This window comes from Micropterus dolomieu, linkage group LG12 (genome assembly GCF_021292245.1).
Source record: "Micropterus dolomieu isolate WLL.071019.BEF.003 ecotype Adirondacks linkage group LG12, ASM2129224v1, whole genome shotgun sequence".
Classification (NCBI taxonomy): Eukaryota; Metazoa; Chordata; class Actinopteri; order Centrarchiformes; family Centrarchidae; genus Micropterus; species Micropterus dolomieu.
Window position 1 is genome coordinate 31,741,537 of NC_060161.1, and position 18,168 is coordinate 31,759,704.

The window sequence follows — 18,168 nt, forward strand, 5'->3', positions numbered from 1 at the left end:
TGGTTAGCACGGAAAATCCAAAATGAATCAATAATAGAAATACTGCTTTGGTTAATTCCTCCTTTCAGTTCATGTTAGGTTACAGTGAGGTGAGATGATGAAGTTCTTGTCATGTTCTTGTTCATTCTGAGATGTTGGTGATTAATGCATGCAAGGACAAGGCCTGATGGGAAAAAAAGGCAGGAAGTATAACCGTTTATAGTCAGATGAGGTAACATGCCAGAAAAAAATTAAAGTATTTAAGAGGTCATGGTTTCACTTACTCACTAACAGCAAATTCTGACATTATAGCACCTCAGAGGGTAAGAATCTGTCATTTTATTCAGTATTTTATCTTAGACTATTATTCAAATTTCACCTTGGAATGTATAAGAAGAAAAACATTGTAAATTATGAGTTATTTATAAACAAAAAGTAGAACATGAATAAAAATTACTAAAGAGTATATGGTGCAAATAGCAACATGCAGTTACAATATATATTTAAATGTTTTAACAGCAAATATGTAAATGAAAGGACTTTTTAAGACTTTCTTTAGGTTTTACTTTGTTAAATTAATTCTCTATTTGTTGGAATAATATCATCATTAAATTGCATGAAATGTAAAAGTAAATGTATATGACACGCTGTGAGACGGTTTTGTCAGACAGGGAAGTCCGGACTTTCCAGAATTGAAACATTTAATGTATTCTTCTCTTCCCCGTCATCCTTTTTCATGTCACAAAAGAGGGAAAGAAGGCAGTCTTATAACTGAGATGGATCTGCATGAGGGAAAATGGAAATTATGTGAGTATTTTCTAGCAAAATTGATGTTGAAGACAGTTTTGTATAGATTTTCAATTGATCTTTTTAAAACTGTTTTGTGATCAAGTGAATATTTTTGTTGTAAATGTCAATCACGGGCCAGCTACTTATATTAAGCATCTGCGATTTCGGGTGTCTGTATGAATGAAACGATTACATGGTGAAAGTGCACACTTCCTCTCAGTGGTCATTTGATTTATCCCCTGTCAGCAATTCAGTCCCACCAAAGAGAGTTCTAGTTCTGCTTTACGAGGTTTAATCTGGTATAGTTTATCATTGCATGACAAAATGTGGAGAGGTAAATTTTTTGCTTGTCTAGAAGAATTAGACTTGATCAAAAAAAACTTGTCCTTTAAATGTTGGAACTGAAACTTTGACCGTAACTGTGATGCAGTTGGGGTTAAGTTCACATCTAGTGGCTCAACTAGAATTTGGAACTATAAACTATGTAGGACTTCACCACTTTGACAACTGTGCTTCAGGAAAAAGAGCAACTGCACTGACTCAATAAAGATTAAAAATCATTTAATTTGAAAAGTTTCCTGTTGGATTGTGTCTGTGTGTGTGTTTGTTTCCAGTTGCTGTCAGTGTGCTGCTGCTCACACTGTACCCAAGCCATTCTGCTGCAGTCAGTATGAAGGAGCATCTGGCTGATTGTCTGGAGGACAAAGACTACAATGTGCTGCTGCAGACTGTGCAGACCGGCCTCCCACACATAAATACATCTCACCATGTTGTTATTGTTGGAGCTGGTGTGGCTGGACTGACGGCTGCCAAGTTACTGCAAGATGCAGGTCACAAGGTACATGCAACAGACTGATATGCCATACATGTTATTATAAACACTACTGCACAACAAAGAATCATTTCTGTGCTATCAAAGTTTTTTTTAGAGTTAGGGGCCAGGGAATCAATAAACTACAGGGCCCCTATTCAGTTTCCCCTAATGCACGTAACCACATTAGTTTGTGATCATTTGAAATGATTTGATTTGGGCACAGGGGCCCTCTACAATAAAGAGCATAAAAATCAGGTAAAAATGCAGGAGCCAACTTGAGGCCACTGCTGTTCATTTCATATTATGTGTTAGCGGTGTGTACACTTAATCAAATTAACACAATGGCCCTTGACGGTCTAGGGCCCTGAGGTAGTTACTTACTTTGTCTAGTTGGCAAACCATCAACTTGAAAAAAAATAGGTAATAACTTTTAGTAGTAGTAAAAGTAGTATAAGAAGCAGTACTAGTACCAGTAAAAATAGTTGTAGCATCGAGAATAGTTTTTCAGTAGCAGTAGGAATACGAGTAGTGTTTGCATTAGAAGTCAGATTGATATCAGTAGCAATACTGGTAGTAGTAGTAGTATTAGCAGTATTAATATTAGTTAATAGTAAGTCAAACAATAGCTATAGTAGTACTACCTGACTGGCCTCGCTTGAATTATCTATTTGTATTTAACTGTCGACAAGGTAACCATATTAGAGGCTAGTGGCCGTGTTGGAGGACGGGTGGAGACCTACAGGAATGAAAAAGAAGGCTGGTATGCTGAACTGGGAGCCATGAGGATCCCAAGTTATCACCGGTGAGTTAATGTCAATTTTTTTAGGTGGTTGATTTGTAGGGATACCATCCTTACAAAGACCTTACAAATACAGGATAACTCTCCCACCATCTCCTCTGTCAACAGCATTGTCCGCTGGTTTGCTGATGAGCTGGGAGTCAAGCTGAATGAATTCATCATGGATGACCCCAACACCTTTTATCTGGTTAATGGTTTGCGGAAGAGGACGTACACAGTGAAAACAAACCCTGACGTCCTGAAATACCAGGTGCGGAGAAATGAGAAAGGGAAGTCAGCTGACGAGTTGCTACAGCAAGCTTTAAAGAAGGTAAGCAAGACAGAGGAAAATAAAAGATGGATGGAGTCAAAAGGCCTTGACTGAAACAATGAACTTACTGCTTTAGCCATTCTGAAATTTCATATGCCAGATCAGTATCGCAAATTTCCACATCCTTGGAAAGTGGGTGCTGCAGGAAGCTTGTTCTCTCTGTCACTAACCAGATAATAAGTTAACGCAATTCAAGCAAATGCATTTGTCTATGCGCAGTTTATCATCTGCATAGAAGAGTTATGTAAAATCGGATGGTGCAAAAGAGCTAATATAAAAACAAATCTGTGTCAAGCTGAATCTTCAAAGAAAGCTTCTCCTTTGCGAGCAAATTCACTTATGTAGAAGTCCAAATTTAGCTGTAAAGTGTATGTAAAGATATTAACAGAACATTTAGCATCATAGTTATGTAATCACCAAAGAAGATGTATCCTCCAGGAACACTAGTTCTGTATCAGATTTCATGACAGTCAATTAAATTCTTCACTCTGGACCAAAATGTTGGATTTAACAGACACACTGGCTTTGATGCTTGGTGGCTTCAATTGACCTCATTCTGTTGTCTCCAGGAGCTTACACTGGTTTGCTTTGCATGTCAGAGCTGCTGAGTTTTATCCAGACAGATATCAAAGCTCATTTTTTTGTGTGTGAACACTCACAATAACAGCATCAGTTCTCTCACATTTTCATTTTCTTTTTTTTTTTTTAGGTGAAAGATGAAGTGGAGGCTCATGGCTGCTGGGCTGCGCTGCAAAAATATGACCGTTATTCTGTGAAGGTAAAACACCGTGTGATTTTCATGAAAGGTTGTAAAATGAGAATCACTTGTGATATTTTCAGCCTGTCCTCACAATTGTGTCGTTTTTTATTAGCTACCTGTTAGTCGCTTGACTTTCTCCTGTGGGTGATGTATTGTAAACAGTGAAATTTTTTCTGAGCCTCTCTGACTGCTCGACTTTGTTTGTTTAACAGGAGTATCTGAAAGAAGAAGGAGGTCTGAGTCCAGAGGCAGTGAGGATGATTGGAGACCTGCTGAACGAACAGAGCCTAATGTACACAGCGCTGAGTGAGATGATCTATGACCAGACTGACATCAGTGACAGCGTGATGTGAGGCCCTGCATCTTACACTGTCAACTGTTCAAAATATCACTTTGTTTGCACAGAAGAGTTAAAAAAAAAAAAAAGACAAAAGAAAAAGTGACAGAAATCAAAGGGAATCATAATGGAAGGAGAAACTGAAGTTGTTCACGCAAACATACATTTAAAGCAACATTGATTATTATTTTTGGCCACTTGGGTCATTACACTGAACAAAATTAAAAACGCAACACTTTTGTTTTTGCCCCCATTCATCATGAGAAGAACACAAAGATCTAAGACTTTGTCTATGTACACAAAATGCCTATTTCTCTCAAATTTTGTTCACAAATCTGTCAAAATCTGTGTTAGTGAGCACTTCTCCTTTGCTGAGATAACCCATCCACCTCACTGGTGTGGCATATCAAGGCTGGCCACAATAAAAGGACACTCAAAAATGGGAATGATATCAAACAGTGCTGAAATCACATAATAAATACAAAAAGAACATGTAGTCACATTTGTGCTCAATTGATTGAAACGAAAAATGTGTGTTTTTTTACTTTTTAGGTACTATGAAGTGACCGGTGGGTCAGACCTCCTAACCAAAGCTTTTCTCACTGTCCTTGATGTCCCCATCCTCCTCAACTCAAAGGTCAAACGCATCAGCCAGTCAGATACGGGTGTAATTGTATCGTACCAGAAAGGTCACCAGTCCTCTTTGAAGGACCTTTCTGCTGATGTCGTTCTTGTAACAACCACGGCCAAAGCAGCCCTTTTCATGAACTTTGATCCACCTCTATCCATCAGAAAGATGGAAGCCCTGAGGGCGGTACACTACGACAGCTCTACTAAAATCATCCTCACCTTCACCAAGAAGTTCTGGGAGACAGACTGCATCCAAGGAGGAAAGAGCATTACAGACGGTCCCTCTCGTTACATCTATTACCCCAGCCACAGTTTCCCAACAAATGACACCATCGGGGTCCTCCTGGCCTCCTACACCTGGTCGGATGACTCCCTCCTCTTCCAAGGAGCGAGCGACGAAGACCTGAAAGAGCTTGCTTTGAGAGATTTGACAAAGATCCACGGCGAGTATATCAGGTCTCTCTGCACAGGGGTGGTGGTAAAGAGGTGGAGTGTGGATCCTTACAGCTTGGGTGCCTTTGCTCTCTTCACACCCTACCAACATTTAGAGTACGCTAAGGAGCTCTTCAAAAGTGAAGGCAGGGTGCACTTTGCTGGTGAACACACAGCCTTCCCTCACGCTTGGATTGAGACATCTATGAAGTCTGCAATCAGGGCTGCTACCAAGATTAACAAAGTGGTGCTCAAAGACTCGGCTAAGTGTCCAGCACGAGATGAACTCTAGAGTCTGAAGAACTGAGTCCAAGCAACTGAGTGTTATAGTGTTAATATCAAATTGTGTAGTATATCTATCTAATCACACAGAATGTATAATATATTGAAATGCCACTTTCTTAAAATATTAATTAGTACTTGTTTCATAATGACTTAAGTGTACACAAAGAAAAATAAAAGTATTTCATGAAGAAGATTTAAAGAAAATCTCCAAAACAACTTTCTTCCAATATACTGTCCATTCACAATACATGTTGTTCTCTCCGTCCATCCATTCCTTTTATCTGTTTCAACCTCTCTTAGCTTAATATTTAAACCACGTATTCCTTACTTTTAACTAGCTATCTCAGCTCCTTTACTAGCACTCCCAATGTAAACATGTAGATTTAAGGTGTTATAACAGGCTGGAAGGAGTGTGTACAGTGCATTCCTCCTTAAGAAGGTACAAGTACTGTACAAGACTAGCGTTGGGTTGGATATGATGACATATACCGTGAGACGATATAAATTTGTCCATCATCAGATATTGTCATGCTGTTTATTCCCTATGCTTTGGTATCTATGGGTGTATATGGCCGTAGGTCATGTTAATGAGCTGGAAGCAGGACTGATTTATGGCAATGGCAGTATGTTATCACATAATAACACAATAATATCAAACCTTTAAATTGGAACAACTTTCTTTCTGCAGACTCTGGACTTCTGGTTATCTTCACTATGGCCTAGATTTACCAAAGAAACCACAGTCATCCAAGAGTTGAAGAAGATATTCACTACATGCACATGCAAATGTATCGTATAAATACCAAAAATGCACTGTGGTAGAGCTTTCAAATATTTTTCTTACTTCGTCAACGCTAACCCAATTTAGGATACCACACCTCCATGTGCCACACACTGAAAACATTACTGGGAGGATGAAAACATGATCGTTAGCTGATAAAATCTAAGATAAATTATATTTGCATTTTTGCGAACGTTCCCATGAGATAACAGACAGCTTCCCATGAGCTTGAACGGTTGCGGATCAGAAAGCTTTGGTTTCACATTCGAACACTGTAACATCAGCTTTTGTTGATCAAGCTCCTTAAAAGGTAGGAATCAGCCATTTTATCCAATATAACTATCATTAAAACTCAGTATGAATATTATCAGCATAAGAAATTGTTAATTTTTCTTTCTTCTTCTTATATGAGGAGTTAATCTGAAAACATTACATAGCCTAGAGATTAAACCATAGCCTGAGTGGAAAGTTACTTCATTGCAACAGTGACTGCTAATGCAACAAAAAGAAAATAACAAGTAATAAGAATGTCATAATAATAAATAATATTAAAATTAAATAAAAAAAATTAAACACAATTCTACTAGAGACTCATAAGAATAATAAGATTGATCATTAGCTAAAAAATATGTATCTGTCTCTCTTCCTTAAGCCACCAAAGACAAAAAGAAGTCAGGCTTCCGAACTGAAATGGATCCAAATGCTGTGAAGCAGAAATTATGTAAGTTTTAACTACTGAAGAAATGAGAGCTGTAGTTATGTGGCTATTTATTCATTTATTTTGTTATGCATTCATGATCCATTAAAAGGTAGGTGGTCAGCTAGTCCCAAGTCTGCTAGTGCTTTACTATCCTACCGCAGTCACATATCCACATGATTCTATTCAGAGCTAATTAAGGGCTGAAGCTACAGCATTATGGTATGGCTTTCAAGTAGCGCTAGCAGATAATATGAAAATTTAGTGCACTGTGCAGTGGGCTCCAGTTGTGAAGTCAGGACATCAGAGAACCTATCTGGTTTCACATTGGACACAAATATTGGTCTCTTGGGTAAGAGTTTTCTGTGAGTTTGCTGCAAGATTAAGTAAGGTTAAAAAGCTTTGAAGTTCCCTGTTGGCGTAATATGTGTATTTTTCTCTCAATGTGTTTACAGTTGCTGTCAGTGTGCTACTGCTCACACTGTACCCCATTTTACACTTTACACTTCTGCTGTCAGCCTTAAGGAGCATCTGGCTGATTGTCTGGAGGACAAAGACTACAATGTGCTTCTGCAGACTGTGCAGACTGGCCTCCCACACATAAATACATCGCACCATGTTGTTATCGTCGGAGCTGGCGTGGCTGGACTGACAGCTGTCAAGTTACTGCAAGACGCAGGTCACAAGGTACATGCAACAGGTTGATACTTTAAAACTACTTGAATTGTCTTGTTGGCCAACAAGGAGCAGCAAAACATTGAAACATGCTGACAGGTGCACAGTCACAACAAATCACAGGCTTTACAGCACATGTGCTGAAATGTTACAGAAATTTCACATCTGTCTTATGTCAGGCAGTCACTTTCTCATTAAAGTCAGAATTAATCTGAAGACACATGCTTTTACATTCATGTAAAGGCTCTAACAGCAGAAGGTTACATGTGCAGAGGAGAGAGTGAATGCATATTTGGGTTCCCCTTCTTATAAATGTTCATAATTATCTGCTTTATAAACCCTTAAATAGTGTGAATAAACCAAGTTGAAGATGTTGAGGATATTCTGACTCATGTCAGATAGGTACAATAGCCTAGTTAGTCAGGGTAACTATTTTCTGCGTAAATTAAATTATATATTGCATTATAATTATTTGTGCTTGCAAAAATCTATGTCAAAATGTCCCACAGTTACATGACACACGAATATATTGTAATCAAAAAATATATTATGACAAATCAAAAATTAGGAATGAGACGCCAGTGGCTAAACACTTTATCTGTCTTGACAAGGTAAGCATATTAGAGGCTAGTGGCCGTGTCGGAGGACGGGTGGAGACCTACAGGAATGAAAAAGAGGGCTGGTATGCTGAACTGGGAGCCATGAGGATCCCAAGTTTTCACCGGTGAGTTAATGTCAATTTTTTTAGGTGGTTGATTTGCAGGGATACCAACCAATCCTGGATACTACAAAATCATTTTAAACACTAATGGGAAGATTAAAATGGAACTCAAAAGAATCCAAAAGCCCTGAAATGAATAGTTAAGCTTGGCACAATGGAATTATCTATTATCTACAAAGTAAAGCTTTCATGTTATAGAGAGAGAGAGGCAAAGACAAATCATTGTTTATTACATGATTCAACATTTCCCTCTCTCTCACACACGAAAACGCACGAGGCAGATCAACACCAGCTCCCTAACGTTAGGCTACTTCTTTCAGCTCAGCCAGCCGCATATCGGCACAATCCTCCTGGAAAAAAGACAGAGTGACAGCGGCTATAGACAGGCAGGGAGACAGCTTCACACAATATACTGGAAACTCAGCTAAACCCTTACTGCAATGTTCCAGTAAGAGTTTTACCAGCTTTGGGTTGAAATAATCCATGCTCGTTACATGATGACGGTATATTTACTGCATTTAGCCGATGTGCTACATCGTTAGCTCACCAGCTGCTTTCAGTAACTATCTTTATTATCTGTGGATTTTTCACCGGGGGCTCAGCAATGTCAGCACAGCTAAATGTATTGGGTGATAACGAAACGGGTAGTGAGCTGGACTGAATATTATAACAAAATTGTGCATAAGACTTTACTGTAGTGTTAGTGGATGGCTCTTTCTCTGGGTTGTTGTCACTGTGAAGTTGCGGTATTGTATATTATGTGGGTCATGTTAGGTACCGCAAACGAAGAGGTGGAGAAGCTGTGTACCTGAGTATTGAGTATTATAACCTAAACTGAATGTTACAAAGCAAACAGCAGCAGGTCCGAGCTACTGTAACGTTAGCTGGCTGCTCCTGGCTTCATCAGTATAGGCTAACGTTAGTAAACAAATCCCTCCACATTTGCTTTTCACCGTTACCTTTTCACATACTTTCTTGCAGGCTAAATGAACAGTGGTCCACAGGATAGTAACATGGGTCGCGTTAGTTTCTCCAGCTTTACCAATGCTCACTTTGTTCTTCCTTGACATCATCTGAACCTGTTTGGTCTGATGGGCTTCAGCACATGAACTTTTATTGTTGTTTTTTATCCTTAAGTGGAGCCTGTGTTTTGCTGTGAGCCAGTTGTTTTATGATGTTAGTGGACTGCATGTCATTAGCTGCTGTGTTGTCGCTGTAGTACGAGAGACTCGGGAGCGTGCACAGGGCCGAATCCGACCCGGAGACCTCGCATTAAAAGCAGAATAGTGGCTGATGCAAGCAACGGAGAAAACAGGCATGTGCTTCATTTCTAAGTGAGTTTCGAGCCCGTTGACAATAAGGCAATTTATTAATTTAATTAAAAAACTTACATATAGTCCCCTTAAATATAAATAAATGCATTTCAAGAAACCGCAGAATAAAAGACATAAACCGAAATAATGGAGTAAACTAAATGCAGTCCACGTTTTTTTCAGCTGCCGGTGCTCACACTGTTGAGATTTAATATATATAGCCATTTACAATAATTGTTCTACCTGGAGATGACATCTGAGCTCACAGAGATCAGTGTGACTTGTGCACTGGAACAGACAGCAGCTGGCAATAAATTTGGTCATCGCACTGTTCTTTAATCCTTATTTGTGAAGACGATTTTAGACATTGCTTACTGTTTAGCCAGTAGCCACTATTTACAACATCAAGATCTAGTTTAGATTCAAAAACAAGTTTGTCACATGGCTGTGTTTTTAAATGCTCAGAAATCTTGTGTGTTTTATTTTAGTTACTTCCAAGCTTCAGAAAACACCAAAACCATATTTAGGAAAAGTCATGGGCTGACAGGCAGAGTTATTTGCATTATAAAAACCCTAATGGTTTATCAGTGTTCTAGTGTTAAATGTCTCACTAACACATCAACAGTAGTAGCTGAGTGTCAGTATAATCTCTCTTCATTTACTGTCTTGGCTGACATGCAGTAATGAGACCTTGCAATCACAAGCTAACTCTGCCACCATCACCTCCTCTGTCAACAGCATAGTCCACTGGTTTGCTAAAGAGTTGAGAGTCAAGCTGAATGAATTCATCATGGATGACCCCAACACCTTTTACTTGGTAAATGGGATACAGAAGAGGACATACACAGTGAAAACAAACCCTAACGTCCTGAAGTACAAGGTGTGGAGAAGTGAGAAAGGGAAGTCAGCTGATGAGCTGCTACAACAAGCTTTGCAGAAGGTACGTAAGACAGAGGAAAGGAAGGATGAATGGAGTCAAGACACTACCTTTCCATCTAATACTCCTTTTCATGTGATAGTCTTGGATCAGCCCAGGACCGCTCCAGAGAATGTTATGATTCCTGACCCCCAAAGCCAAATAGTACATCTGTACACAGCAACATTGATAACTTAATCATCATCCAGGCCAAATCCCTTGCTCTCATCTCAATGCCAGTTTTAACCCTGCACAAAATGCTAAATATGGCGCTTCTAAATGTACAATCCCTCTCGAACAAAACTTTAATTCAAAATGATCTTATCTCTTTCACTGATTTAAATTTCATGTTATACCCTAGTCCTGGTTATGCCCTGGTGAGGTTGTTTCAGGTGCCCTGGTGAGAGGGGTTGTGGGCTGGTCTGGTTTATATGAAGCATCTCAAGTGTAATCAAATTCTCTGTTACGGTTTCTCTTCTTTTGAAGTGCTTGTGCTGAAACTAGATGGCCCACTCCCGGCCATATTGGCTGTTATCTACTGCCCTGCTAATCCTATTTCTAATATGCACATTGATGTCTTCAAATGCCCCCACTAATGACTTTTTAAGAATCTTAAATTCTGTTAACTTTCAGCAACATGTATTTGGTCAGACACACCACCATGGCCACACTCTCTGGACCTTGTGTTTACGCTGGGCCTAAACTCAGCCTATGAGCGCTGAGATTGTTTGGACATCACTGATGAAAGTTACCTGATCTTACTGAAACGATGTCTCAGATAAGAGTATCCTCCATCCTTTGCTCTTAATCATATACAGCTCACTGTCATCTGGTTGTGTTCCAGATTATTTTAAATTTGCGTGTGTTCAACCAGTCCTAAAAAATCCTGGCCTTGATCCCACCAACCTCGACAACTATCACCCAATCTCAAAGCTGCCCTTCATTTCTAAGGTTCTTGAAAAAATTGTCTCTAAGCAGCTCCTTGATGTTATGAAGAATAATTGCAGTTTTGAAAACTTCCAATCTGGTTTCCAGTAAAGGTTACTATTGACCTGCTACTGAATGTGGACGCTGGCATGTGTTCAATTCTAGTGCTGTTAGACTGTTAGACCATGGCATCCTGTTAGATAGATTGAGGTGCTGGGTGGGCATCTCTGGCACGGTATTGGACTGGTTTGCCTTGTATTTGTCTAACAGGAAGTTGTGTGTGTGTCTCTTAATAACTGCCTTTTCTCCTGTTGATTATGTTGTGCCCCAAGGATCAATCCTGGGATCTTTTCTATTTTCATTATACATGCTCCCCCTGGGTGATGTGACACAGTATTCCCCCCTTCCACTGTTATGTTAATGATAGTCAGTTGTACATCCCGGTGAAGTCTACTGACTTTAGTGTGCTACATTCCCTCCCGGCCTGCCTGAATGACATAAAAAACTGCATGTCAATACATTTTCTAAAAACTAAATACTAACAAAATAGATCCTAGTAATTGAATCCAAGCACATTACTAAACATATTACGCCCATCAATTGGCTACTTGTCTACACATTAAGCCTGTTGCTAGGAATCTTGGTGTCCTTTTTTGATAGCAATCTTTGCGTCAAACAACATTATTGCTAAGCTTGTCACTTTCTATCTAAATATTTCTTAAATGCCAGAGATGCTGAAACGATTGTACATGCTTTTATTTCCTCCTGTCTAGACTTTTTCAAGAGCCCGTTCTGTTGTCCAAATAAAAAAAACCTCTGAACTGCTTACAGATGCAGTGCAGAACTCAGCTGCGAGGTTATTAGTCCAAACTAGGAAGTATGATTTTAATTTCTTTACACTAGCTCCCTGTTTGTTTTAGGATTGATTTTTGGTTTTAATTGATTACTTTTAAAGCTCTCCATGGCCTGGCTCCACAATATATTTTTGTTCTTTTAACCCCAATTATCCAGTGTACAGCCTCAGATCCTCCTGCAAGGTTCTTCTGTGCATCCCTGAGTCCTGGTTGAAAACATGAGAAGATGGAAACTTTGTGGTCAGGCCCCTGAGGCTCTGAAATGATCTGCCTGAGGATATCAGGATGTCGGAGAGAGTGTCTTCTTTTCAGTCCCGCCTGAAAACCCATTTCTTTGTTGACGTCATTGTTTTGTCTCCAAGAGCTTGGCCATTTAGTTAGTCCTAAATTATAGACAGATATCAAAGCTCAGTTTGTCTGTGAACACACACAATAACAGCATCTATTCTCTCACTTTTTCTTTTTTAGGTGAAAGGTGAAGTGGAGGCTTATGGCTGCAGGGCTGCGCTGAGACAAAACGACCATTATTCTGTGAAGGTAAAACACAAGCTGAACTCATGAAATGTACAATGAGAATTACTTGTGATATTTTTTATTGCATGTGCCATTTCCAATTGTTTGCCATTTCAAACAGTCAACAAATTGCTAACTTGCATACATAACATCTTTGGTCAAGCTTAAGGTTATGTTTAAAAACACCTTCTTGTAAAAACATAGATAAGAGAATACAGAAAAGTGCCCAATGTGCTGTTTCTTGTAATGCGCATTAGTCTTGGTTTCCCAAGTAGTTATTAGCTATGAATCAAACATTACAGACACTGTCAAACAATTTGAACTGGTTGAGCGATCTGTCCAGAGAAAGTGTTTAGCCAAGTGTTGACACAGGATGTAAGGGGTCGGACCTGGAAGGGCCCACCAAGGGACGAAAGTTATTATTCAGGGTGTTTATTAGATCCACAGAGAAAAACTGTAAAAAAGGAAAAACTAATTCATTTTCTGCAGTATAATCTACATACTGTATACTACATTTCATAATATTATTCAGTATGAAACTATTAACATTCTTATTTATTAGTGATCTGCTATATTTCTTTATTATTCATTTTCCAGTATGCTAGGCCAGCCTTAAGCAGTTTCCTGTTTTGAAAAGTGTAAGTGATTTAGTCTTGTGTAAGGACAACAAGGCTGCAGCCAATATGTAATGAATGTAACTTTATAGCCATCTGCATTTGTTCTACTGCCCATAAAATAGCCACAATGCTTATTATGCTAAGCTAATGTTTAGTTTAGTCCTCCTTGACACAGGGATGTTGCTGTTTGCCATTTCAACAATTAGTGGTTGTTGAGACTGTCTGATAAAATAAAGATTTTTTTTAAAAGCCAGTGTGACTTTTATAGCGCTTTGCATTATTGGAAACATTATGTGAAATAGACTGGTCTGATGCATACTGGTGATGATTTCCAAATCAGTATGACATCCAGGTATTTGCATTCTGCAGATTTTGCTTTTGTATGCATACTACATACTACATGTAGGCCAAATCAGGACGTACTGCTACAGTAGGCGGTTTCTAATACAGCCAGAGACTTAAGGGGGGTGCCAAAAGAGGTACAGGTGGAAACTCAGACAAGCAACACAGACAGGGAGCAATGTTCAGGCAGAACATAAGAGTAAGAAAACTTCACAATAAAACAGGATGAACAATGACAAGGAGAATACAGAGAATGGGGACAAACGCAGCGAATGGGATTCAAACACATGAGGAATGACATAAAAAAATAAAACAGAAGCTACAAAACACAGTAGGTAGAACAAGTGGTTGATAAAACATTCCATCACCTCAAGTGTCCATAAATATATGATTCTTGTTGTATGAAATACTGACCAATAAAAAACCTTTTATTAAGCCATATTGTTTTAATAAAGTTTTTTATAACTGCTTACACACTTTTTAAAAAACTATGTTTTTCAAAACTCTACACACAATTCCCCAAACTGCTCACACAAAATGCAAAATGCCTCATATGTTATTCAAAATGAAACATGCCATAAGCACATCCCAAAATTACCACATGTGTCATTATAGTAAATTATTGGATATGCCATTTACACGCGGTTGTTCTAAATCTAAAGTTCTTTTGTCTTTCATAGGCTCATGTGTACATTTCCATACAATGTTCTAGAGTCAAAGTAATCTGCTGAAAAGTAAACTGTAAACACCAATGCAATGTTGAAACAGCAAATATTTATTTGCCAAAACATTACAGCTGTAACAGTAGCACAGCGCTGTATACAGTAGCACAGAAGAAACAAAAACCATAAACGTAAACCAAAAGTATCATTTTTACTTTTATTGCCAAAAATTAAAACTTAATTTTAACTGAACTGAAATACTGCACTGCTGAAATAACCATTAGATTGTTGCACCCTGTTCAAATTATGAATACCAATGTAAAGTGACTCAAGTTTGGCTTCTCTCATTGTCAACCTGTGGTTGATCACATGATCAATAAGTATGGCCCTGATCTCATCAGTAATGGCTCTCCTTCCTTCTCTTCTTTTCCCTCATCCTCCTCCTCTTCCAACTCTTCATCCTTGAACTTGTCCTCGATGTCTCCCTCCTTCTCCCCTTGCTCTCTGTTCATTGTTGGTATCGAATGTTCAAAACAGGTAATCTGACCTTTGACCTATGTCTACTGTATACTAAAGCAGTGATTGGTTAGTGATCAGTTAAGCAGTTAGTGTTTGCACATGTGAGGAGTGGCTGTGTAACCTGATGAACGAGTGTAGCGTTTTCATTTGTTGTGTTTTGAAAAGGAAAGCAGGTCACTCACTTCCTGTTAGATTTTTGTGTCTTAGGTAGATAATTGTGTGTAGTGTTTTATGTAATTGAAAACTGAGTGAAAGGCTGAGAAATAGCTAATGGTTTTGGAAATTTGAGATGAGGTTTTGCTCTTTGAGTGAGAGGTTTCAAAAATGGTGATTTTTTTGAGTAAGCAGTTTTAAAAAACTGTCCATATTTTCTGAGTCTCTGACTGCTTTGTTTAACAGGAGTATCTGAAAGAAGAAGGAGGTCTGAGTTCAGAGGCAGTGAGGATGATTGGAGACCTGCTTAACGAACAGAGCCTCATGTACACAGCATTGACAGAGATGATCTATGACCAGACTGACATCAGCGACAGCGTGACGTGAGGCCCTACATCCTACACTGTCTATTATTCAAAATGACAGTCACTTTGTTTGCAGTAGAGTGAAAAACAAAAACAAAAGGCGGTCAGACAAAGTGACAGAAATCCAACTGTCGCTGTGGAGGTCTGAGAAATTGGAGTTGTTCATGCAAAATTTCCACCATTGTTTGATCTAAAAGACAGTAGTTCAGTGGCTATACATGTTGCAGCAGAGTAGATTTTGTGACAGTCATGTTGTTTACATTCCTAGATTCTACTCATTTTCATGAGAGCAACATAAAAATCTTTTACTAAAGTTACTTATATCTTGAGCCGTAAAGTCCCTGGTACTGGGTACAATGTATGATTTTAGCAAAAGATATTTTTGATGAATATCATGTCCTAATCTAGTATCAAGTCACCCTTTCCACATTACACACCACCATAAAGCTTGGACGCTCTGCTAGAATCTCACAAAACCACTTTACCCAAACCAAACACACATCAAACACGAAGCTTCTAAGTGAGCCCATACACAACATATATTGCTTTGTGAGCACTGTACAGCAGTCACAGCCATCCAGACATATTTCATCTCATCCTCTGAAAGCTGAGCTCAGGCTGAGATTATAGCTGTGTAACTCATTTAGCTTTAAAACCCAAGCGCACGGACTAATCAGTAAGATAACCAATATACATTTCCAATAACAAACCCTGACTTACTTTTGCTGTTTTTGCTGTTTTTAGTCCAAAAATTGCTCTTCTGTTTACATATTCCCGTTCCGCACCGCCATTACCTCACTTTGAGCTCTGCACACCAGCTAGCCTCACACACTCAAAAATAGAAAGTAACAAAACACAAACACACTGATGTTGCCAGCCTAGTTATAGCTGGGGTGTTGTGACAAATTTAGTCTGTAATGGCATAATGAATAGGTTAATTTACAATAGCCATTTTTCCATCCAATTGCCATGCGAATTTTAAGCAGACTTTTGAAATGTCGCAGAAAAAAAGTAATTGTGAAATAGGTGCGTTTCCATCAGCTTTGCCCCAAAATAAGGTTTAAAAAGTGTTTTTTCCCTACCGTTATACTTCTACTGCGCATGCGTCACCCCTTTGGCGCTTGCGCAGTAGAAGTAACGTAGGCCCTTACGTCAGTGGAACCATACGATTGGCTGAAATATGTTTCCCGCTTTGGCTGTTAAAAGCAGACGATTGGCTTTCTAGCGGGAGGGGCGGGATAACCGCCATCTTTACCGTTACTGGCTTTCCCCATAGAGTTGTATTGAGTGGCATGTCTTCTCTAAATTGTCTCTGACGTTACACATGGCTGTAATAAACAAGAAGTTTGGGTTGCAAACTAGAAGCCATGGATCTGGGAAAAATGGAGAGAGATCACCAGGAATTTGTTTCAACTGGGCAAGTTGCTTCCAGCCATGTCATTCGCGATGTCAGAAGTTATTCGGCAGAAGTGTTTCCATCCCATTCAGCAGATTTAACTCTTTTTTAACAAAGACAAAAAAAAACACCTCGCGCAAGCATAAAAACTTTTTTGCAAATTTAATGATATTTTTTGGAGTTTTGCCGTTACCATCAACCTTTTCTAATGCGATATATCAAAATAGGGGTTTATTGATAATGTATTTGCTTTCAACTCACAAAGGTTTTATTGCACCTTCTTACAGTAACCAGCGTAGTTGTCATCAGCCAGAGTTATTTTGGAGTGTATTTGTGTAAGTGCTCTCTATAAACCACGTAAACAGGTATAGGTGATTTCCCCCTTTAAAATAAAAACATTGAATAGAGTTTCAAAATCTGAGCATGAAAGCCATTTCCTCACGACTTTTACTCCCAGAACAGTGTTCCTGTGTGTCCTGCCCACCATTTCCACCACTGCATACAAACAAGGAAATAATTTAGTCACATTTGTGCTCCATTCATTGAGACTAAAAATGTGTGTTTTTTACTTTTTAGGTACTATGAAGTGACCGGTGGGTCAGACCTCCTAACCAAAGCTTTTCTCACTGTCCTTGATGTCCCCATCCTCCTCAACTCAAAGGTCCAACGCATCAGCCAGTCAGATACAGGTGTAATTGTATCGTACCAGACAGGCCACCAGTCCTCTTTAAAAGACCTTTCTGCTGATGTCGTTCTTGTAACAAGCACAGCCAAAGCAGCCCTTTTCATGAACTTTGATCCACCTCTATCCATCAGAAAGATGGAAGCCCTGAGGGCGGTCCACTACGACAGCTCTACTAAAATCATCCTCACCTTCACCAAGAAGTTCTGGGAGAGAGACTGCATCCAAGGAGGAAAGAGCATTACAGACGGTCCCTCTCGTTACATCTATTACCCCAGCCACAGTTTCCCAACAAATGACACCATCGGGGTCCTCCTGGCCTCCTACACCTGGTCGGATGACTCCCTCCTCTTGCAAGGAGCGAGCGACGAAGACCTGAAAGAGCTTGCTTTGAGAGATTTGACAAAGATCCACGGCGAGTATATCAGGTCTCTCTGCACAGGGGTGGTGGTAAAGAGGTGGAGTGTGGATCCTTACAGCTTGGGTGCCTTTGCTCTCTTCACACCCTACCAACATTTAGAGTACGCTAAGGAGCTCTTCAGAAGTGAAGGCAGGGTGCACTTTGCTGGTGAACACACAGCCTTCCCTCACGCTTGGATTGAGACATCTATGAAATCTGCAATCAGGGCTGCTACCAAGATTAACAAAGTGGTGCTCAAAGACTCGGCTAAGTGTCCAGCACGAGATGAACTCTAGAGTCTGAAGAACTGAGTCCAAGCAACTGAGTTTTATAGTTTTAATTCAAAGAAAAAGCTCACATTTACACCTTCAGACAATTTACAGTCAGCATATAAGCTTATCTGTTTGTCTTTAGATAGTAGGAGGTCACCAGAGCAAGAAAAACATTTTCTTGACATGGTTTTATATGGTTGTTTACAGGTATGGTTTGTTTTTCATGTC

The 18,168-nt window shown here is 39.3% G+C and overlaps 2 protein-coding genes across 2 annotated transcripts; both read left to right on the top strand.

The window, feature by feature from the left end:
- The first annotated feature begins 230 nt into the window (after positions 1-230).
- LOC123981088 (L-amino-acid oxidase-like) lies at positions 231-5,289 on the top strand. The gene is made up of 8 exons (XM_046065730.1): positions 231-302; positions 728-786; positions 1,383-1,606; positions 2,272-2,384; positions 2,490-2,691; positions 3,401-3,469; positions 3,664-3,800; positions 4,341-5,289. The coding sequence occupies exons 2-8, from the start codon at positions 756-758 to the stop codon at positions 5,140-5,142; spliced, it is 1,578 nt and encodes a 525-aa protein (XP_045921686.1). The 5' UTR covers positions 231-302; positions 728-755; the 3' UTR covers positions 5,143-5,289.
- A 1,317-nt stretch (positions 5,290-6,606) lies between these two features.
- Positions 6,607-18,168, top strand: LOC123981091 (L-amino-acid oxidase-like). The gene is given in 8 exon segments (XM_046065733.1): positions 6,607-6,637; positions 7,069-7,100; positions 7,103-7,300; positions 7,900-8,012; positions 10,061-10,262; positions 12,488-12,556; positions 15,072-15,208; positions 17,163-18,168. Coding segments are annotated over 8 exon segments (1,584 nt in total). The 3' UTR covers positions 17,965-18,168.

Bases quoted from the DNA above. Each gene is read 5' to 3' on its own strand.
- LOC123981088 (XM_046065730.1), top strand. From the start codon at position 756: ATGGATCTGCATGAGGGAAAATGGAAATTAT. The intron at 1,607-2,271 runs GTACATGCAACA...ACTGTCGACAAG, and splicing joins TGCAAGATGCAGGTCACAAG to GTAACCATATTAGAGGCTAG. The intron at 3,470-3,663 runs GTAAAACACCGT...TTTGTTTAACAG, and splicing joins ATGACCGTTATTCTGTGAAG to GAGTATCTGAAAGAAGAAGG.